This window comes from Malaclemys terrapin, chromosome 2 (genome assembly GCF_027887155.1).
Source record: "Malaclemys terrapin pileata isolate rMalTer1 chromosome 2, rMalTer1.hap1, whole genome shotgun sequence".
NCBI classification, from domain to species: Eukaryota; Metazoa; Chordata; order Testudines; family Emydidae; genus Malaclemys; species Malaclemys terrapin.
The window spans coordinates 253,929,943-253,951,935 of NC_071506.1; the positions used below are offsets into that span (position 1 = coordinate 253,929,943).

Genomic DNA, 21,993 nt, shown 5'->3' on the forward strand with positions numbered 1-21,993 from the left:
CAGGCTATAAGCTCCGAGAACATGTCCTCCCGTGTCCTCTTCTTCTTATGCCTAATCCGCGCTAGCCTCTGGGAGTGTGATGACAGGCTAGGTTGTGAGACAGTCGCAGATGGGGCTGTGGGCATGGGAAAAAGGGAGTGAATTCCTCAGAAAGATAAATGTAGTTGTGAACAAAGAACATAGTCTTTCTCTGTTAACAAGACCATGCACAGCACCTCTCACATGCGCACTCAGCACAAGGTCGAATTCTCGGCCTTCGCATTCAGTGCCTGGGGTCTTCTACAGCACATTTGAGAAGCCTCTCAGGAGAACGGAATTTCTGTTGCAGGCAGACATGGTAAGCCGTAGACTTGTGGCAGCTTAAAACTTTAATATTAGCAATGGCCTCATTTCACATTGAAATCAATGTCGGTCCCTGCTGCCAGCAATTCGGCAAGCAGGAAGTCTGCTCCTGTCCCACACCCTCGCGGCTGTCCCCGGGAACGATCCCTTTCGGCTGCCCCTCTCCCGCCTCCACCGCGTGGCTGCAAACCAGCGGTTACAGTTCTGTAAAGGAACGGCAAAGCAGTCCCAACACTAACATTCCCCTACCTCATTCAAAGCAGGTCATCATGAGCGACATCACCCTCATGAGGATCTCTGACAGCGAGAAAGAGAGAATGCTCCGGGAAAGCCTGCAAAGACCAGGGCCGTATGCCGCCATGCTGTGCAGAGCAATGATTCCAGAGTACTTGATAGTCTCGTGGCGTGGCAACGTGTCCTACTACGGAGGACCCAATAAGGCCGCTCTCCCCAAGAACCTAATGCAGCGGATTTCCAATTACCTCCAGGAGAGCTTCCTCGAGATGTCACAGGAGGATTTCTGCTCCATCCCCGGACATATAGACCGCATTTTACTGTAGCTGCTGTAGCAGTGACTAACCAGTAGAGCGGCTTGGGCAGGACAATCATGCAAAACCGGACATTGCTAGATTTTTTTTTCAATAGTTGCACTGCCCATGACTGAATCGTTAAGCTAATCAAACTAATCATGAGAAACCCATTTTTTAAATTGTTAATATTCCTGTTCTGTTACAAATAAATGTTTAGATTTTTACAACACTTACTGGCTGATCCTTCCCCAGATTCTGTGTCCGGGGTAACGGCTGGGGAGGGTTGGTAGGGGATCTCTGTAAGGGTGATGAAGAGATCCTGGCTGTCGGGGAAATCAGCGTTGTGAGTGCTGTCGACTGCCTCGTCCTCCTCATCTCCTTCCTCATCTTCCCCGTCCGCTAACATGTCCGAGGATCCAGCCGTGGACACTATCCCATCCTCAGAGTCCACGGTCACTGGTGGGGTAGTGGTGGCGGCCGCACCGAGGATGGAATGCAGTGCCTCGTAGAAACGGGATGTCTGGGGATGGGATCCGGAGCGTCCGTTTGCCTCTTTGGTCTTCTGGTAGCCTTGTCTCAGCTCCTTGATTTTCACGCGGCACTGCGTTACATCCCGGCTGTATCCTCTCTCTGCCATGTCTTTAGAGATCTTCTCGTAGATCTTTGCATTCCGTCTTTTGGATCGCAGCTCGGAAAGCACGGACTCATCGCCCCACACAGCGATGAGATCCAAGACTTCCCGATCAGTCCATGCTGGGGCCCTCTTTCTATTCTGAGATTGCATGGCCATCACTGCTGGAGAGCTCTGCATCGTTGCCAGTGCTGCTGAGCTCGCCACGATGTCCAGACAGGAAATGAGATTCAAACTGGCCAGACAGGAAAAGGAATTCAAATTCAAATTTTCCCGGGGCTTTTCCTGTGTGGCAGTTCAGAGCATCCGAGCTCGTACTGCTGTCCAGAGCGTCAACAGTGGTGCACTGTGGGATAGCTCCCGGAGCTATTAGCGTCGATTTCCATCCACACCTAGCGTAATTCGACATGGCCATGTCGAATTTAGCGCTACTCCCCTCGTCGGGGAGGAGTACAGAAGTCGAATTAAAGAGACCTCTATGTCGAACTAAATACCTTCGCGGTGTGGACGGGTGCAGGGTTAATTCGATGTAACGGCGCTAACTTCGACATAAACGCCTAGTGTAGACCAGGCCTAAGCTGACCCACTCTTAAGTGCATTGTCTTTTTAAGTGGCTCAGGAAGTTGAGAGCAGCTGCTGCCCCAAGCTCTCTATCTCTCGGTCTGTATCCCCTCTATGGAGAAGGGGTAAGTGGGGTGCAGGAGCAGGGGGAGGACACCCTGACATTAGCCCTTCCTCCTCACACAGCGAGCAGGTGTCTCTGGGAGCAGCTCCAAGGCAGAGGGCAGGAGCAGCACATGGCGGTGGGGGGAGGGACAGATGAACTGCCAACAATTTATAGCCGTCTGGGTGGCTGCAGCACAGGGAATTTAGGGGAGCAGGGAGCTGCTGGTCCACCCTGGTTCCAAGCCCCCACCAGCTAGCTCCAACAGGCTGCTCTTCCTGCAAGCAGTGGACAAAGCAGGCGGCTGCCAAACAACGTTAGAAGGGAGCATTGCACAACTTTAAACGAGCATGTTCCCTAATTGATCAACAACGTAACAAAACAAAGTTAACTGGGACGACTAAGTGAGGAGTTACTGTATGATATTCTGGTCCTCCTCTATACTGGCAATACTTCCCAACTTCGTGTTGTCTGCAAATTTTGTTAGCACACTCCCACTTTGTCCCAAGGTCAGTAATAAAGATAAATAAAATTGGTCTCCAAGACTGATCCCTGAGGAACTCAACCAATAACCTTCCTCCAGCCTGACAATTCACCTTACAATGAGCCATTCTGAAGTCTCCCCCTTTAACCAGTTCCTTTTCCACTTTTCAATTCTCATATTAATCCCCATCTTCTCCAATTTAACTAATAGTTTCCCACATGGAACAGCATCAAATGCCTTACTGAAATCTAGGTAGATAAATCTACTAATTTGTCTTAAAAAAAAAAAAGAAAGAAATCAGTTATCTTCTCAAAGAAGGAGATCAGGTTGGTCTGGCACAATCTACCTTTTGTAAAACCATGTTGTATTTTAATCTCAATTACTGTTTAGTGCTATGTCCTTAACTACTTTTAAAATTTGTTCAAAGGTCTTGTATACAATTAGTTTAATCTCAACAGGCCTGTAGTTTCCCCAGTCACGCCCTCCACTTTCTTAAAAATAGGAACTATATTAACAATTCTCCAGTCATAGGGTAAGACCCCTTAGTAAGGATTTTTAACAAAACTGTAAACTATCTGGCTTGCAATTTCATGTGCCAGTTCCTTTAATATTCTTGGATGGAGATTAATTATCCAGGCCCCCTGATTTAGTCCCACTGAGCTGTTTGAGTTTGACTTCCACCTCAGATGTGGTAATTTCTATCTCCATATCCTCACTCCCATTATCCCTCTGCCACTAACCCAAAGCTTTTCCTTAGCCTCATTAAAAACTGAGGCAAAGTATTGGTTTCGGTGTTGGGCCATGCCTAGATTATCTTTAATCTCCATCCCATCCTCAGTGCTTAGCGGTCCCACTACTTCTTTCCTTGTTTTCTTATTTATATGGCTATAGAACCTTTTACTATTGGTTTGCCTTTGCAAGGTCCTGTTTGGCTTTTGGCCGTTCTCACTTTATCCCTACACTTTCTGACTTTCAAGAGGTAGCGTTCCTTGATGATCCATCCCATCTTCCCATTCCTTGTAGGCGGTTTTTTCTTAATCACCTGTTTTGGTCTGCAAACCTTCCTTAGAAATTTTTTCCCCTTGCTTGGGATAAAGGCTTCAGATAGTTTCTGCAACTTTGACTTAAAGTAATTCCAAGCTTCCTCCACATTCAGATCCTTGAGTTCTTCAATCCAGTCCACTTCCTTAGCTAATTCCCTTATTTTTTTTTAAAGTTAGCCCTTTTGAAATCAAGGATTCTAGTTGCAGACCTATTTTTGTTTACCTTTCCATTTAGGGAAATCTGAATTAGCTCATAATCTCTCAAACCAAGGTTGTCCTCTACAACCAGTTCTTCTAGGAGGTCCTGACTACTCACCAATACCAAATCTAAAATGGCATCACCTCTTGTTGGTTCAGAATACAGTGTTTACATCTATGTATACAAATAGTTCTGCCATGGATCTTAATGGGATTGCAATGGAGAGCAAAATTTGGCATAACAATGTTCAGGAAACCATCTTACTCTTCTTTAAAGAATTCAATAGATATTTTGATCTCTACTGTAAGTCACCTTTTTAAAGAAGTGGTTCCATTGTAATTCAAACAGCCTGGATTACAACAGCAACCTGATCCACCCAATGGGAGAGTGATCTACAAAGTGACACTGACAGACTGCTTCCTCACTGTCTCAATGCCAGCTACTCTGTTAATGGCATCTTCTGCCCAATACAGCAAATGGTGGTCCTGTTGGCTCTGGAATAAATTGCTCCCCATATTAATATTTTTATATTATATAGATCGTATGTAGCACAATTTCTAGTTGTACCTTCCTGCCAACTGCAGTCAAATGAGGACATGTCAAAGAAACAGTAAATACACACTGGCACAATAAAATTCTTGATATTTTGGTTACTGGGATCTGTGTATAAAATGAAGTGAGAAAATATATCATGCAATAGTAACTGGAAAAGTATGATTATTCTACCAATAAACATGTGTACTCTCTCAACTCAGAGCAATGACTGTTTTGATTTCTGCCACTCATCATCACATTGCCCGTATGCCCAGGGCAGCCTCCCTTTTCCACTGTGCTAAATGTATTACTTCCCCTTCAATTCCTACCTCAAATCTCACCACTGATGTCAATTCTAATCAACATTATTACTATTCATTCCTGCCTTATTCTCATAAAAGGGGGAAGGACACTAAGTTGCAAACACAAAAACTAAACAGGCCCCATAATCTTTGTTTGCTGTAGCCCTCTTCTCTCCCTCCACTTTCTCTTATGATCACAAAATTTAGCAAATGTAGTTTAGAGCAGAGATTCCCAAACCTTTCAAGCTGTGCCTCCCTCTGGAGATTGTCCTACATGCACCCCTCCTATGTACCCCCAACACAGGAGACAAGAGGGGGATAGCCCAGCCAGCTAAACTGACAATTTTGGGGAGAGAAGGAGGTAGGGTGTGGAGGGTGCCTGGGAGGATGCAAGAAGGGATGGATGCTGGGTGACTGAGAAGCAGGGGGATTGTATGAGAGGCAGGTTCTGGGTGGGGAAACTGGGTGTCCTCAGTTCACTATCATCCCCTCCCATGTGCACACTCCAGTCGTGAGAGGGTACCAGGTGCCCAGCCGCCTCCACCTCTTACTTGCTGCTGAGCCCAGTGAAATCATTTGCACTGATGGGGAGGTTCCACTTGCTCCACCATGTTGTTGCTTTCCGACAGCATGAGGATACAGCTATACTGACCCCTCCCACCATATCTGTCACCCCTTCAGTGCACCGGTGCCTCAAAGCTGCCCATCTGACCCAGACTTGAGTGAAGCCCCCTTCCCAAGCCCAGGCAAAAATTTCCAGTCAAGTGATGGCAGCGGCCTCCTAGCAGTGGTCACCAGGCTGGGCCCATGGCAGTCTGCAGAACCCAGTTGACTCTGCTCCACACTGTCTGCCTCCCCTGGTAGCCTGGTCACAACCACTAAGGGATCCTCCAGTTTACTGATTGCCATGGGCAGGAGGGAGGGGAGAGGTGCGCCATGTCCTCACTCCTCCCCCGTCCCTGCGGCAATCAGCTGGCTTGCAACATTCAGGGGGCAAGAGGAAGGAGCCTCCTCCCTCTCTCCCCTGCCTGTGACAATCAGCTGGTTTGTGGCATTCAGGAGGCAGGGAGAGCCTGCGCACCAAGTCCTCATTCCTCCCCCTCCCTCCTGAAAATACCACAAGCCAGCTGATTCCCACAAGCAGGAGGAGGAGGGGGAAGGCGCTAATCCATGGGGGTCTGCCAGCAGGCAGAAGGCACTGTGGGGGGGCATAGGGGAGCTGATAGGGGGCTGCCAGCTGTGGACAAAGCAGGCAGCCAAACAACAACGTTATAACGAAGCATTGCACAACTTTAAATGGAGCATGGTCTGTAATCGAGCAAGGATGCAAGATCGAAACAACGTTAAGCAAGAGGACATTGAGTGGGGAGTTACTGTAGCTTTCATTAGAGCTTGACTTAGGCTGTCATACTGCTACCTCACATGGTTATAAAAGTGCTATCCCATCCACACCAACAAGAAGTGTTAGAACACAAGCGTCGCTAACCATGGCAGACACCTGTAATGCCCTGTCTATACTGGAAGCAGGACTATGTTTCTGCAACCAGTCCAATACCAGTCAGCTCTGTGTTCTTGGGGAACCAGGGCGTAGTATCCAGCCCGTCTGACTCATGAAGGACGCCCGCCCCTGCAGCCTCTGGTTTTGGTTCAAGCAATCAGAGGAAAGACTTACAGAACACAATGAAAAGGCGGTGGGAGACACAACTAAACCTCTCCTGACAAGGGTGATAGTATTAAGGCAACTCCCCTAGCCTCATCTGCTAGAAAGATAGGACAGGGAGGCATCTCCATTAGCATACAGAATGGAGAACAGGTTCCAAGGCAAGAACCGCATTGAACTCTGGGACCAGAAAAGCAGGGAAGCACTGCATGATGGGGGTCTCTGCCCCAGATGTTAATGAACTTACGCCTGCACACACCCAGCTCAGCAGTTATCAGACCAATTCTAGTGATGAATCCTTGATTGATTACCAAAATACTAAAGCAGCTTAATTGCATTGTGAGCTCCCTGGAAGGACCACCACCCATAGCTAGGAGTGATCAGCTCCTATTGTCTAGCCTAAAGAAAACCCTTGAGTCATCAGTTTACCCATAAACAAATCTAGTGTTCTCCCTTGAACCATTGTTGTTTCCCTACAAAAATAACCCTACCCACGCTCAAGTAAGTGTTCTGATGCATGGATCCAAACTCTGCATCAGTTCCACTGTGACTCCCTCTTCTCCTGACTGATTATGCAGAGGGCTCTGCCTGTCTCCAGCACTTAGGACCCCGAGCTACCACCAGCACCTGGGAACCCCGACCAGTTCAAGCTTCATGAAGTGGTGAGACCCCAGCTTATTCTCGGTTTTCTTTTCTACCTCAGGCTTTTGGCTTCCCCATTTACTCTGCAGCAACACTCCTCTTACCTAAGCTAAAGATCCCTGTAGCACCCAAAAATACTGTGGGGTTTGCTCATCAAGTGGGTTACTACCAGAACAACTGTAACGTGAAAGTGGGGATAGGGACGTGCTGAACCTGTGACATACAAGGGTGGCAGCTTGGAAGTGCTGCTCGACCCAGCCTGCTCAAGCTTACTCTATGCCAGGGTGGTACCTGTGGCATATAAGGGGTCAGCTAGAGAGTGCTGATTGACCCAGCCCACTCAGACTTGCTCTGTTAATATACATGTGTGTTCATCTGGTTCTAGGGCTGGAGGAACCCAGCCCTAGGGAAATAGGTCCTGCAGGATCGCTCCAGTGGGAGGGGACTTGCAGAAGGGAGAAGTAGAGCTCCATATGACAGCACAGGTGACACAAGCAGTACATTGATAGAATTACAGAACCTTCCCCCCCCCCCAGAAGAGTAACCCTAATAAATGAGCATACCCCAAAGTAATGGGCAAATCTGGTAACAAGTCTGACACTTGTCTGGTTACAAACATGGATGAGTTGTGTTCAGACAAACAGCTTCCCCCCCCCCCCCCCCGGATTACAGGTCAGCCACCCATTGGAACTATGCTGCTAGCTTAATATCTCTACAATCTGAGCAATGGCAATGTAGCACCTCATTAGGCTATAGCATGCTCAAAGATCATGCACACAGAGCAGCACATTCTGGCCATTCCTACTTCTCAAGAGATCTGGGAGTTCCTACCTACAAAGCAATAGAGGTGGAGGAAGAGCGCCAAACAAGTTTACTGGAAAACAATGACAGGTCAGCCTAGGCTGCTGGTAAGGGTAGCTACCACAGATAGCGAATATTATCTTGATGTGAATGGATGCAAGCGAGGCTGGTACCAAACAATTAAATTAACCATTACAAACTCTGTTAACCCTGCTTACAAAGCTGTGTTTGTAGACTGGGAATAAATAGCTATATTGGTAGCAAAATAAATTATATGGAAAATGTTATCAAACCAAATCATAGGCTGGCACATTCTAAACAAACACTGAGTGGTATTAACATACAAATTAAGTACTATATAAAAGAGAAAAAAGACATTCCTATAAAACAAGTTCTTAACACTAAAAACATACACAAAACAAAGCTGACAGGCAAGGATTTCAATACTCCCTCTCCTAACCACCTTTTATAAGTAAATCTTTGCTTTCCAGTTTTATATCTTGTCATTTCTGAAAGTCACTAGCAAAATTAGATTTCTATGGTAGAGAACTGCATAAATTAGACCTCCTATTCACAGGAAGGATTTTCTAGTTGTCATTTTCCTTTTAAGTTTTTTTATGGTTAATTTCCATTAAAAACCATTAATACCTTCTGCTCATTATCCTCCCCCTCCCCCCCCTTCCTGTTTTCAAAACCACTCATGACTACCTCATGCTGACCCACTCCTACACATCACAAGGGAATTTTTTTTTTTTTTTTTTTTAAAACAGGACTGCCAGGTGTCACTAACACCTGCAGTACACACACACACACACTTTTTATACTAAAAGCTTTTCCTTTGTCTGACAGTCTCTGGGGGTGTCTCTTTACTGCAGCTGGGAGAGAGACTCCCAGCCAGGACAGAGACTTGTGAGAGCCTGGCTCGCACTAGCTCACTAATCATCTGTGGTGGAAACTCAGGCTCTCAAGCCCACCTGACCCACCCCACCCCACCCGGCTTCAGAGCCTGAGCCACAACATCCACACAGCTACGTTTAGCATGCCAGCTTGAGCCTCACTAGTGCAAGTCAGTCTACCCAGGCTGGGAGGCTTGTTCCCAGCTGCAGTGTGGGCATACCCTGGAAAACCCAGCTTGAACCATTACATCCAAGCCTCCCCAGGCAGCGTACTGCTCTGTAGGCACTTACATTTCATTGACTAGCCTTCATCACGCCCCACTGCTTTTAGAACTTGGTAACTGGAGCAGCATGCAATCCCTGGCCAACAATGATACATACCACTCAAACTTAATACAATATGGTCCCAAAGACATGGTATTCAATTGCAGTATCTGTCATATCACCATGCCAGTGAGGTTCTAGATTGAGGGACTGAACATGGACCAATGAGAACAGAAAATGAGAAGGAGACTGTTCTAAACTCTACCCCACTCCTCCAAAGTTATTACACATTAACTCCTGCCGGGCTACTCTGCCCACCTCCTTGTTTCCATATAGGAACTATCCAACAACCCCATAGGCTCCCAGTCAGTGAAGTACTGGGTTAACCAGCTGCCTTGGTCCCCATTGGCTCCCTTCCAACCCTTCATCATGTCTGGGGGCTGTGAGGGATAAAGCTCTTGGAAACCCCCACATGGTCTTCCATGCTTGGGGGAAGGGAGGGGAAACTGGAGGGGGAGGGGGGGGGAAGAGAACCAGCAACTTTTTCCTCAACAGCAGGAAGTGTCATACATGGAACTGCACAAAACTCAGCAACTATGGTTTTGTTTTACTCAGGCCTTCGACACTGTATAGCTGCACATTTGTTGGACTTCTCTTCAGACCTCCTTCACTCATAACAAAATAGTACTTAAAGACTCTGAAAGTTTATCTTAACATGCTTTATGCACTAGTAACAATTACAAAGGAGCAGAATTTTTATTTATTTCTTTATTTTTAACTGACTGGTTCATGCACCACAGGTTCACAGACACACAGCTAGAGAGCTTTCATTGATTATACACTGATTGAGAAGAAAAACAAAGGTCATGCTGTTCAAGAGCAAAAAGGAATGGGATAAAAATCTAGAATAGCAGCTATGTCATATTAAGTGATATGGTTTCCATTAATACCAGAAACCCCACTGTGCACCCAAGTTGCAATTATATCTTTAATAATAGTGAATTTACCAGCACTCATGCTCAAAGAGCTCTGGGCTCTAAAAATAAGGAAGCATCTCTTTTAGACTCTCAGCCTCAGACAGCATGCAGTCAAGTCTTCCACTTGGCAACTGTACTGCCTCAGTAATGAGTCTCAAGATTCCAAGAACAATGAACAGAGTGTAGCGCAGAGAGACTCCAATACATATTGCAATGGAAAATGCACCAAGGGAATTTTATAAGGCCCTGCCCTATAGTAATGTTTTAAAGAGACATTCAAGGGATCCCAAATACCAAATCTGGTATCCCGTGTTATTTTAGGGAGCCCCTAAATGTGTTATCCGAGCACTTCTGGAATAGCTAACGCCAAAAACTTTTACATAGCCATCTTCTATAGGTAAAAACATTAAAATAAAGAAATCCAACAACAGTACCCTATCAGGACTGGATCAGCCAAACCCGACTTGCAAATGTCCCCCACCATTCAGGTCTCCAGGATATTTACCAGGATAAGCCTATTAATCCGTTGCCTCTCTATTTAGCTGAGCCTGACATTTAGCCTCACATCTCAAAACTACCAAGCCAGCCCAGTTGGTATAAGGATTCACAATAGAAATCCAAGTGAGCCAGAACCATATTGCATAAAATCCCTTTTGGATTAGTCTCAACCCTCTATTCTGTCAAGACTTTCCCACTGAAACAAAAATGGAATACTGTTCTTCTCCCCCTCTCCTTGAGAACGTTATACCTGAAAAGCCACTGCCAGAGTAGGATCATTACTTCCAGATCCTCCATAGCAAAACAAGTGAAATAAAGGCAAGTTTTACTTTTAAGTCACTACCATCCTTGGGCCAACAAAAAAAGGAGTAGCTGCCTAAGAAAGATGGATTTCTAGTAAATTCTGTTCCACCTTTACACAAAATATTCCAAATATATGGAGCTGCCTCTTAAAATGGAAAGTTTCCTAATAAAGAGTGATTTTGTACAGGTTTTGCTGTACATGAACAAACAAGCTCTCCACCAGCATGCCATGTGTCTCAGTTTGCTCCTCGGGGTCCCTTTGTGTCATGTTGTTCCCATGACAAGGTCTAGACCCAGCCTCATACCTACACCACTTAAACATACATCACTTTAGAAGCTGCTGGCCCATGTGATGAGCTATTATTCAAATTCATGATAGTAAAAACAGTCTGCCTCAAAGATGCCATGCAAAACAGTCATATAATTTAAACACCATCCCAGTATGATTTACAGTTAAATAATAGCAGAGAGTAATTAAGAGAAATAGGCAAGGGAGAAGATATTTTCAGATGAGATTTTAAAATGAAACGCAGAAGCAATGAGGAGCCTCGATACAAGAATGCTGTTCAAGGAGTCATGGCCAAGAACGCTCTCATATTAATGGTGAAAAGACTTCATGGAAGCAAGTGGAGGGGAGTAGGAAGAAACAGTCCATGAGGCAGGCTATAATCAATTCATGGAAGGTTTTAAAAATGGACAGCAAAGTTGAGATAGAGCCGGATATTAATTTATCCTCCAAGCGCTAGGGGACAAGGATTTCATTTATTCTGTGTTTGTACAGCACCTAGCATTAGGACCACCAAAAATAATAATAGATACACGCCAGAGTTCAATGTATGTAAACTTAGCATCTTATTTTATAAGCCTGCTCCCTGTAAGTACTGAGAAGCATCTCTACTTACTTCACTAAAATACGTAGTACATTTTACTCCCGTTTGGCTCTGCAGATACAACATAGCTATGAAAAAGCAGGTGGATGGCACATCTTCAAACAGAATTCTTAACTGTGGTCCAGTTGCAAAAAACTATTGTTGAGAAGGCATGAGCCAGGAGAAACCCAATTTAACTTTCTGATTCCAGGCTAATTTTTCAAAGCTAGCAGTTAGAAAAGACATTTTTTTTTTACTTGTATATGGAACAGATTTGAACTAGAATCACTGAAACACAATAAATATAGTGCTCCAAATAGGAATTTAATAAATAGTGATTTTTCATCTGCACTAAGTTTTTGTAAGGCTAGCCACCATGTTAGTAGTTACTAATTACATCTCATATCAATATATGTTATAGTATTTTGATGTACAAGTCTTGGAAGTTATCTAACTGAAGGCTTAAAAATTTTCACTAATACACTGCAAGTTGGGCCAAGATACCTAAAAATACCTACCTGTTTTTAGAATACCTACACAATAAAGTAACAAGTTTATATCTGTAGCCCACACTGTTGAGAAGAAATTATTCTCAGAGGGCTCCTGTTGATACTAAGGAATTACTACCGCTAAAGAGTTTAATGATAGTTTCAGGGGCATGTGTTTTCCCAGGGGTATCATTTCATTGTCTGTTAATGCTTCAGTCAGAGCAATGCAAAATTTCTGCTGAGGGAGAGAGTAATGGGGGCTATTGAGGGGAGGGGGGAACCCTCTGAGCACAGTACTAAGTCAGAACAAGTGGATTCTGTTCCTAAATCTGCCAGTGAGTCCCTGCGTGACCTCAGCTTCTTATCCTCTCTCTGCCTCCACTTATTCATCTGTGACGTGATTATAATTCACCCTACCAAAAAGGGGTAATGGTAGATTAGTGTTATGTAAAGCCTCCGCTCGAATGCAATTGTAAGATCTGTAACTTGTATCATTAAGTTCTGCAACCTTTTTGCAGACTTTGTAACTTCAGTTATTGTTAGCATAGCCTTTTAAGTTTTGTAACCTTTGCAAGCTCTGTAACCTTTTCAAGTTACCACTTGTATGAACTTCCAAGCTTTGTAATATCCCATCACACAATCAGAGAGAGTATGAAGAAGGGAGTGTGTGGGGAAAATAAGGGGTGTGAACAAGGGAGTGTATGTGGGATTGAGCGGAGAGGAACTGAAAGGAGAAAAGAGCCCAGAGCCAGGAGCCGGGGTGCCTGATGTAATCAGCCCTGAGAAGGGAATCATAGGGTGCTGTAAAGAAAAGAAGAAGAACCTGGTATGCATGAAAGAAACTGGTCTGGGAATGTTTTTCGGTGACTGACACAGAAGAAAAACCTCAGTGTACGTGACAGGAGCCACTCAGTTCCAGAAAAAGGAAGAAGGCATGCACACAAGCTGCTGCTCCTTGACCTGCTCACCAGCCTGGATTCATGACCACAGACACACCAGATCTACCACGCTTTGGCTTCTCGGCTTCCATGCTGCCTCCGGTAACTCCACCTGTGTAAGTGTGTGGGTGCATGAGGGTATGAATGCGGTGAATGTGCGAGTATAAGCGCCATCTCTTTTCTACCTGACCCAACACCAACATCGAAATAAAACTAATACAAGTGTGACCTTGAGTTGGTTTTTAGGGGAACTCAGGTAACAATTAATACTTATAAAACTTCAGTGTTGGAATGACTGGCATTATACAGGTACATATTTTGTTTATGCTTATTAAGTTATTTACTTCTACATTTTCTCTATTCGTCACCCACATCTTCCCCCATCCCCTTCCACACATTTTATTTCTGCTGGTACTCAACAACAGACCATTTCCACACATCTCTCAGCCTCACCACACAACTTTCACAAGTAATATTTTTTATTCATACTCTGAATCCACACCCCAGTTTCATTCCCACCCTAAAAGGCTCTGAGCCTCACAGGGTCCTTCCCTCAGGCACTGGAGGTAAAGGGCAGGATTGATTCCCTCTTTCACTCAGCATTTCTCTTTCCTCCAAGATTTCAGAACTATCAACTACACCAACTTCAGTGCTCCAGCTCCTTGAAGCCTTGAGAGCAAGGTATCAAGCTAAGCCTTTGATAGGTTTTTACTAGGCCTCTGTGTTTCAAATCCCCTCTCCAGAGCATCTCCTGCAGCAGAGGTAGCAGACCCTAACCCCAGTGACAAATGAGTCCAATTCATTTTGCTTTGCCTGGTAATAGTAGAGAATTATTAGATAGAGAAGCACAGACATAACCCCTACTGAAGTGGTGATGGGACAGTACTGGAATGGAAGTGGAAATCTTGCCACCCCATTTCAAATAATTTAGAAGAGCAAGTATAAACATTTTAAGTTTGTGACAACTGGTCCATGCTCTGAACCAGTCCTCCTTAAAGAAAAGAAGAAAAAAAAAAAAAAAAAGCAAAGAAAAAAGCCCACAAAATGATCATGCTATATTTAGAAAAAAGTGGTTCCTGTGCATGCTAAATAACCACTTAAATATTTAATAAGAAACTACACTATGGCCATAATGCTCATATCCACTTTAGAACTGTATGTATTCAACTGTGTTTTGCAAAAACAGATTCTCATTGACAGAAGAGCCATTACATCTGCTAGGCCAATAATCCATATTTTAAAATCACCAAATATGTTATTTACAGGACAGACATAGTAGTCTATGTTCTCATTTAATACTTGGGCAAGGAATGTTTTGTCCTGTTTCCTATCCTCTCTAAAAAGATGTTTTGCACACAGTATAACATGCATTTTTAAAAAAATGCAAGTACTTCAATTTAAGCCACATGAAGGATTCCTGGAGTTGTGTCTTGGACATTGCACCTTGTTCTGAGACTCTCAAGTCTTTTATAATATATGTGCTGAACAGTTAAGTGTAATGGAAAGTGGATTGTTTGTTTTGTCTTACTGTAACACGTTTTGAGAGTCTATAATCAGTCAATTTACTTTTGTCCTTTAACCATTTTTGAAAACATGAATCTAAATCTATGAACTCAGAGGTAGTTCAGAAGTTCTCTCAGAAAGTACAAGATTTGTATTAATGATTGTTTAAGAAGTTTATCCCTTTAAAACAGGTAATTTCCTGTATCAAAACTCCTAAGTGAACGTCATTGTACTGAAATAAGCTGTTCCACCATTCTTTCAAGCAAAGCAAGTCTAGCATGAGGTCACCCACAAAAAGAAGAGAACACAGATACAAGGACAAGAGTTAGATGACTAACAAAAAAGACACGCAGTAGATACTTTCTTCCTAAAGAACTGTGGAACATCTTGATCAATACACATCCTACCAAAAGGATAGGACATCTGATCTGTACAGCTTCCCCCCCCCCCCCCCGGTCGCCCCCCACCAAGCAGGAAGGAAACCTCCAATTTCCTCCAATAGGGTGAATTCCAAGGGTCAATCTAAAAAACTATGCCCTTGTTTCTGCCTTTCTTCCAGAATAGCTCAGTCAGCTTAGCATGAACTATGGTTTCCACATACTACACTTGAAGTTACAGCAGGAAATAACACATCCAAAAAGGCACATTTAAGCAATTCAGCACATACTTCTCAAAGTCTCATGTTTATTATTTATGCAATTGACTTTCAAAAGCTATAGAGTCCATTCACAAAAATAAAAAGTGACCCCAGCGTTAAAGAGCCCAGAATAATCATCGTTTACAAGAATCACATGGTATTTCAAGCCATTAGTTTATAGGCTCTGAATGTGATCTTAAAATCATTTGATTTAATTACTAGATGTTCCCACAGCAGTCTAACAGAAAAGCACTGAAGTAAACAATGCAGCTGTCAACACTTAACCAGACCATGAGATAAGTACTGTTCCACCGTCTTGACTTAAGTGTCAGCGTTTACAATCAGTATTTTATAGACCCATTACAGAAGGAAACTCACTACATTAGTTCTCGTACTGCAATCAACTGCAGCAACTCAAAGGAAGATGTCAACACAACACTGAAGACCATAGCTTCCTATATCATTTCTATTTTTCATCACCACACCCAATAAGCAAGTTATTGCAGATATGTTCACTAAATCTAAGTAATAAAGCCCAGTCAGACTAGAAACTGTCGGAAACATTTATGGTAAGCTAGTATTTCTAATTGGGGAGTTAGACAGTTTTAATTCTGAGTATTTTTTAACTCTATGTTATTTCTATATCGTGTTGCCAAAGAAGGATTTCACCACAATCCCCAAATTACTACACAACGCCACCAATATTTTTGCAGTTTAATTGCAGTCATGAAGGATTATGGGAAAGGGAACAGAATCAAAAACTGAGGCTTGTATTTTAATTTATGCCTTCACTGAAAAAGTGTGTTCTTAACTCAGGTTAGCTAACTCAGATTCAAACAGTACTGAAGACATGGCAACAATGTTTAACTCTGGTTAGCAGCCAAATTAAAACCTATAGGGAGGATCCTGGAGTTGAACTCAAGTTGCTAACCCTAGTTGCTGTGTTTTTACAGTTAAATTGGGTTAAATTAAAACACACTTTTTTGAAGGGGGGAGGGTTATTGTTTTTTTTTCCCAGGGGTGGGGGGGGAGAAGAGAAAGGAGGAAAAGAGTATGCAATGAAGCAAACCCTTTAGGGTTGCCAGGCATCTGGTTTTCTACCAGAACGCCCGGACAAATAGGGACTCTGGCAGAGCAAGTCTGCACCACTGACCGGGCCGTTACAAGTCCGGTCAGTGGGGCTAAGGCAGGTTCCCTGCCTGCCCTGGCTCCGCATGGCTCCCAGAAGCAGTGGCATATCCCTGTGGCCCCTAAGTGCAGGGAGTCTCTGTGCACTGCCCCCACCCAGAATGCCGACTCCGCAGCTCCCATTGGCCAGGAACCATGGCCAATGGGAGCTGCGGGGGCCATGACTCCACCTAGGAGCCAGAGGGACATACCATCCGCTTCCGGGAACTGCCTGATGTAAGAGCCTGCACCCCCAACCCCCCCAAACACACACACCAAAACTCCCCCCCCCCCCGCAGAGCCTGCGCTCCCTTATGCGCTCCAAACCCCTCGGCCCAGCCCAGAGCCCCCTCCTGTACCCCAAGCCCCTCAGCCCTAGTCCAACCCCAGAGCTCACACCCCCAGTCGGCACCCTTACCCCCTCCTGCATCCCAACCCCCTGTCTCAGCCCGGAGAACTCTCCCACACCCTGAACCCCTCAGTCCCAGCCTGGAGCCCCCTCCTGCACCTCAAACCCCTCATCCCCAGTCCCACCCCAGAACCTGCTCCCCTAGACGGAGCCCTCATTCCTCCCACACCCCAACCCCCTGTCCCAGCCTGGCAAAAGTGAGTGAGGGTGGGGGAGCATGAGCAACAGAGCGGGGGGAAATGGAGTGAGCCCTCAGAGAAGAGGCAGGATAGGGTGTTTGCCAATTTTCTAATTGCAGAAAACCAATCCTAGCTTGGGACTTACCAAGGAGTGCCAAATCCTTCTCCCTCATTCATTTCATACAGCACATCATTGTAAAGCATACTTATTTTGCTTGTGAATATTTCCTTTTCTAACATGCTACCTATCATAAAACTGATGTTGGAATTTGTTTTGTTCACTTTAATACACATGCCAACATAACACTAAGAGGCAATTTAGGCAACTAAGAACAACAAGATTTGATCCCCAAGCAGCTATTTGTATTAAGATAGCTCCTTTCACAAGGAGAGGCAAGACATCACATAGCCAACTGAAGAATCAAAGCCTCATCTTTAAAATTATTGTAAACCATTTATTAGCTTGCCACATGTCTTCTAGATCAGTGGTTTCAATGAGGGGCATGTCAACTCATCTAGATATTTGCCCAGTTTTACAACAGGCTACATGAAAAGTCCTAGCGAAGTCAGTACAAACTAAAATTTCATACAATGATTTCTTTATACTGCTCTATATAGTATTTCAGTTTCTCTCAACCTGGAGGTCATGATTTATTTTATAATTATATGGTAAAAATGAGAAAGTAAGCAATTTTTCAGTAATAGTATGCAGTGACACTTTTGTATTTTTAGGTCTGATTTTGTAAGCTAGTAGTTTAAGTGAGGTGAAACTTGGGGTATGCAAGACAGCCTTCTGAAAGGGGTACAGTACTCTGGAAAGTTTGAGAACCATGGTTCTAGATCAGATACTACCTTTCTCACTGTTTCGAAAATCACTAACACCGCCAAGCATAACCAGAAGTTTAAAGATAAATTTTAAATCTAGTTAAAAATTAATACCAGTAATGTAGTAGTTATTTATATATTGTTTCCTACTAATCAAATCTTTAAAATCCTCCAAGATTTATAATAAAAGGTAGTTGGTGCTACTTCTACATTCAATGTCTTTTCCCTTTTCTCTCCCCAACAGTCACCACACTAAAATTTCCTTTGTATTTTGAATCTTCTCCTAACCTCATTGGCTCCTTTCAGTGCCGTCTCACAGCATTCTTCTTCCTTCCTTCCTATCAGATAACCAGCATATACAGGGCCTGGTGGACTAGATACATTACTCTCTGGATTTCTGCTTTGTTGTTGTTTGTTTCACTGCACATGGTAGCCAGTAGCGATTTCTCAGTTCCTTATAGCATTGACATCCAAAGATTAGCATCAGCTGTTGAGGGCAAAGTAGGAAGGAGAGAAGGGGGGGGGAGGGAGGACTAGAAATCAAGCTCAATTGTTCCAGACTTAAACATACAGGCATTTTTAATACACATACAGTTTCAAAAGACTTTTCAGAGGGGGAAAAAAAAAAAATCAGTAATCTTATAAAAAGTTACATTCTTGCCACAGTGAAGGAACAATGCAAGATATCAAATTGAGAACTTCCATCAAAAAAAGTGTTTGCAACAATATTTGTGCGCTTTGGTCAAAAAGGCTGTCAGACAGAGTGTACAAAATGCAGAGGAGGTGGCAAGAGAGTAACACCTTCTGCAGTAAGCAGCACAATGTTGTTCTCATAAAAAAGAAAGAGCTACCAGTAGGCATGGTTCTGTTAGAAATCTCAAAGAGCCTGGTTTGAGTCAGTTAAACATACATAAAGTCAAATTATAAAGCATCCCATTTTTGAAGTGTTTTAAACACTGTACTTAATGTATAGTTCTCTCATCCTGATCTGCTCGACCTTTTTCTGGTGATATCCAGGGCAGTTGGGAGCAATACCTATCTAGTTCTAAAAATACTGACTGTTTGTATTAAGTACCATTGAATTGATAAACACCACATTTTGGTTTAATAGCTCCCCATTTTCACAACTCTACACTGCCTTGTGTGTCACATCCCCTAATCCTGAGGTAGCCCCTCCTCCCCCCACCTGCATTGACACTACTGTTCCAGGAGACTGACTGTAATTATATCTACACTACTCCAACTGTAGAACAGATGGCTTTACACAACTGCTGGAAAACTATTTTGCACTAAAAATCAGATGAGTATCATCTCATTTACCACTTTTAATGAACTGGGCTAAACCTACACAGAATACAAACTAGATATGTAATCCACAAAATACTACTTAACTCCTGTTTATTCACCTTAGTATACACTGCTTCTTTCCGACAGAGATATACACAGCTGTATGCGGACAAACTAAAATATACTGATATGGACAAACTAAAATATACTGATTCTGCATAAAGCCAACCTTGATTCTTAAGGTGATTCTTGGTTAGATGGATTTCAAATGACTGAGGACAAGTTTTTTTGTTTTTGTTTGTTTGTTTGTTTTTTCAAACAGTAAGGTTTAAGACTATTTGAAAGCAACATGTAATGCCAGAAAGATTCTCCACAACTCTCCTGAAATATATATATTTTATATAAATAAAAAAAGTCGACAGGTCAAAACATGTGCTGCAATTACCACACTAGTGTGTTTGTCATATTTCCCATGAGTAAACCCAAATGCAACCTCGCCTCTTTGAAGCATTTATATAACCAGCTTTCTTTGGGTGGAGCAAGTAACTGAAGAATAAAAACAGTTTAACCCTCATCGCCTCAGATTGTGAAAAGGATATAAATCCTCCCCAAAACAAACACTGATTTGCTACCTCAATTTTAATTCAAATATCAACAGCATCGCCTCACATTTTGAAAAAGAATAATTTCACAAAGGGACATTGAGGGATATTTAAAGTTTGGTAAAACCATCAAATTATTGTTCCACTTGCACAAATAAAACAGTCTGCTAGTTTCAGACAAATACTAAATATTAAGACATTAAAAACTAAATTAAGTGTAGGTTACAGCTAGTTCTAGCCATTGGTATATTATAGTCAATAGGTTTATTTACATTATAAAGGAGGAGTCATAAAATTAAAATGCATAATTTTTAATAGTCTTTTCTTAAGTAAGTTTGTCCATGAACTAATTTGGGCATCTGGGAGAGCTCTGTGTCTACTTCAATTCAGCTGTATGCACACAATTATATTCAGATTTAATATAGATAATTACTATGAAAATACTTTTAAAGGCCAAAATAAAAATGTACTTAAAGTAACCACACACACAAAAGAGTTAAAAAAGAAGTTAGGAAACAATGAACAAGCTGTAGAAGAATTCTCCTAATTAATTGAAAGATGTAAGACAAGTGAATCAGGTTGTCTGAGACACCCGGTTTAAAAATATTGCTATAGGATGTTTGAATTATGAAGCAAGCAGCCCTGCCCTCTCAGAAGGAGAAACTGCCATGCTGAAATACCAGATCAGGCTTTCACATTACTGTCTATATACATGCAAACTGTTAATTTTAACAATTCAGGATCGCCAGTGCAGCATACCAGGAATGTAATTCATTTAGTCTTAGTGAGAATTAGATGCCATTAAAACAATTTCCACTTGGATTGTTATATGCTGGGGGGGGTCCCTCCTCCCTCCCACAACATAAATGCAGAATTATGTTTGTGTCATTTGTATTTCAACACTACCCAGAATTCAGTATTTGCCAGCATCACTCTTAAATCCTTTCTGAAATTCACCTCTTTACACACCTAACAGGGAGGGAAAACACACCCCGAAGAGGTAAAAAAGGTGATGCCTAGGTCTCTATTTCAAGTGACCTACGAAGCCAGCACTTCAGGGATTTTTTTTTTAAATGATTGGTTTGATTCTTTAAGATATCACTAGCAGCTACAAAGCCAAACTGCAAGGGGGGGGGGGGGGGGAGAGAAGATAAGGGTTGAAGAATTCGGCCTGAAACAGGCATATTTACAAGCCCTCCATAAGAGGCATGGACAATCTACCCTCTCCCCCACCCCGGGGAGATCTGGGCGCTGTGAGTCACAATAAATAAATAAATAGACACACCCTCTGTGCTGAACTGACAGAGTAGTCACCTCCTTCCCAGACACAGGCTCGGAGGCGGGGGGGGGGGGGAGGTTAAGAGGCATTTGGCTAGAAAGTTGAAAGGCAAGGGGAAGGGAGGAGGTATCAGAGCGCTTCAGCAGAGGCGGCTGCCGCTACTGCCGGGCGATACAGTGTCTCGGAGGCTTCTCCGGCTGTTGCAACATTCGCTGCCCACTTCCTGCACCCGCCACCAGCGCCTCCCTTCTCGCCCTGCCGCGAGGCGCCCGGCGCGGCGCGCTCACCTGGATGTAGTTGTTCTCGCAGTAGTCGGCCACGCGGGTGAGGTTCTGGTAGCTCTCGAGCAGAGCCCGCTTGCCTGAAGGGATTTCCTCCTCTAGCAGCATCTGCAGCTCTGCCATTTTCCACCCATCCGCATCGCTTCCTCTTGCATTAAAGAGACAGCAGCGGCGGCGAGCCCACACAGCCCGCCTGGTATTGTGGGATTCCTCCTCGCCTCGCTTTCGTCAGGCCGCCGTGCTTTCCCCACCCACCCCCGAAATGCCCGTCGCACTGCACGCTGGGAGTTGTAGTCTGCGCTGGGCCTCCCCCCCGCGGCGATGGAGTTCCTGGCTTGGACAGGCGCCAGGCGAAGCTGTGCGCGTGGAGGCGCGGGGTGGTTTCCCCCTCCAAGGCCGGGCCGTGGCTGATAGACTGAGCCCTGTGGCCACTGTCACTCACACAGTTTCTCCCCAGAGGGAAAGCTGCCAGCCCCGTTCATTTCCACCGGCTTTGGTTCAAACATGGTAGGGCTGGGCCCGCTGCAACAATGGGAAATGAAAACAGCAGCGAGCGAGGGAGCGAGCTCCTCGGTGTCTGCTCGAGGTCCGCTCTGCATTACAACACGGGGAGAGACAAAAGGGCCACTGCTGAGGCTGACAATCAGATATTGAAACACCTTCTTCCCACCCAACTCTCCTTCATTCACCTCTCCTTCCCGGCCTCACTAGATTAGATCTTTTTCAAGCAGACCTTTTTCAACAGCTACTTTACTTTCA

General features: G+C 44.0%; 1 protein-coding gene across 5 annotated transcripts in view; it reads right to left on the reverse strand.

Moving 5' to 3' along the window:
* Positions 1–21,444, reverse strand: part of ABI1 (abl interactor 1) — a 127,256-nt gene extending 105,812 nt beyond the window's left edge. For 3 of the 5 annotated variants that reach the window (XM_054020752.1, XM_054020751.1, XM_054020749.1), the window contains exon 1: positions 21,241–21,443. In XM_054020752.1, the coding sequence (XP_053876727.1) occupies positions 21,241–21,357 (117 nt within the window). In that variant the 5' untranslated portion in view covers positions 21,358–21,443. Of the gene's footprint in view, positions 1–21,240 lie in introns of all 5 variants that reach the window. The other 2 variants (XM_054020750.1, XM_054020748.1) reach the window with 1 other exon arrangement.
* Positions 21,445–21,993: the final 549 nt, after the last annotated feature.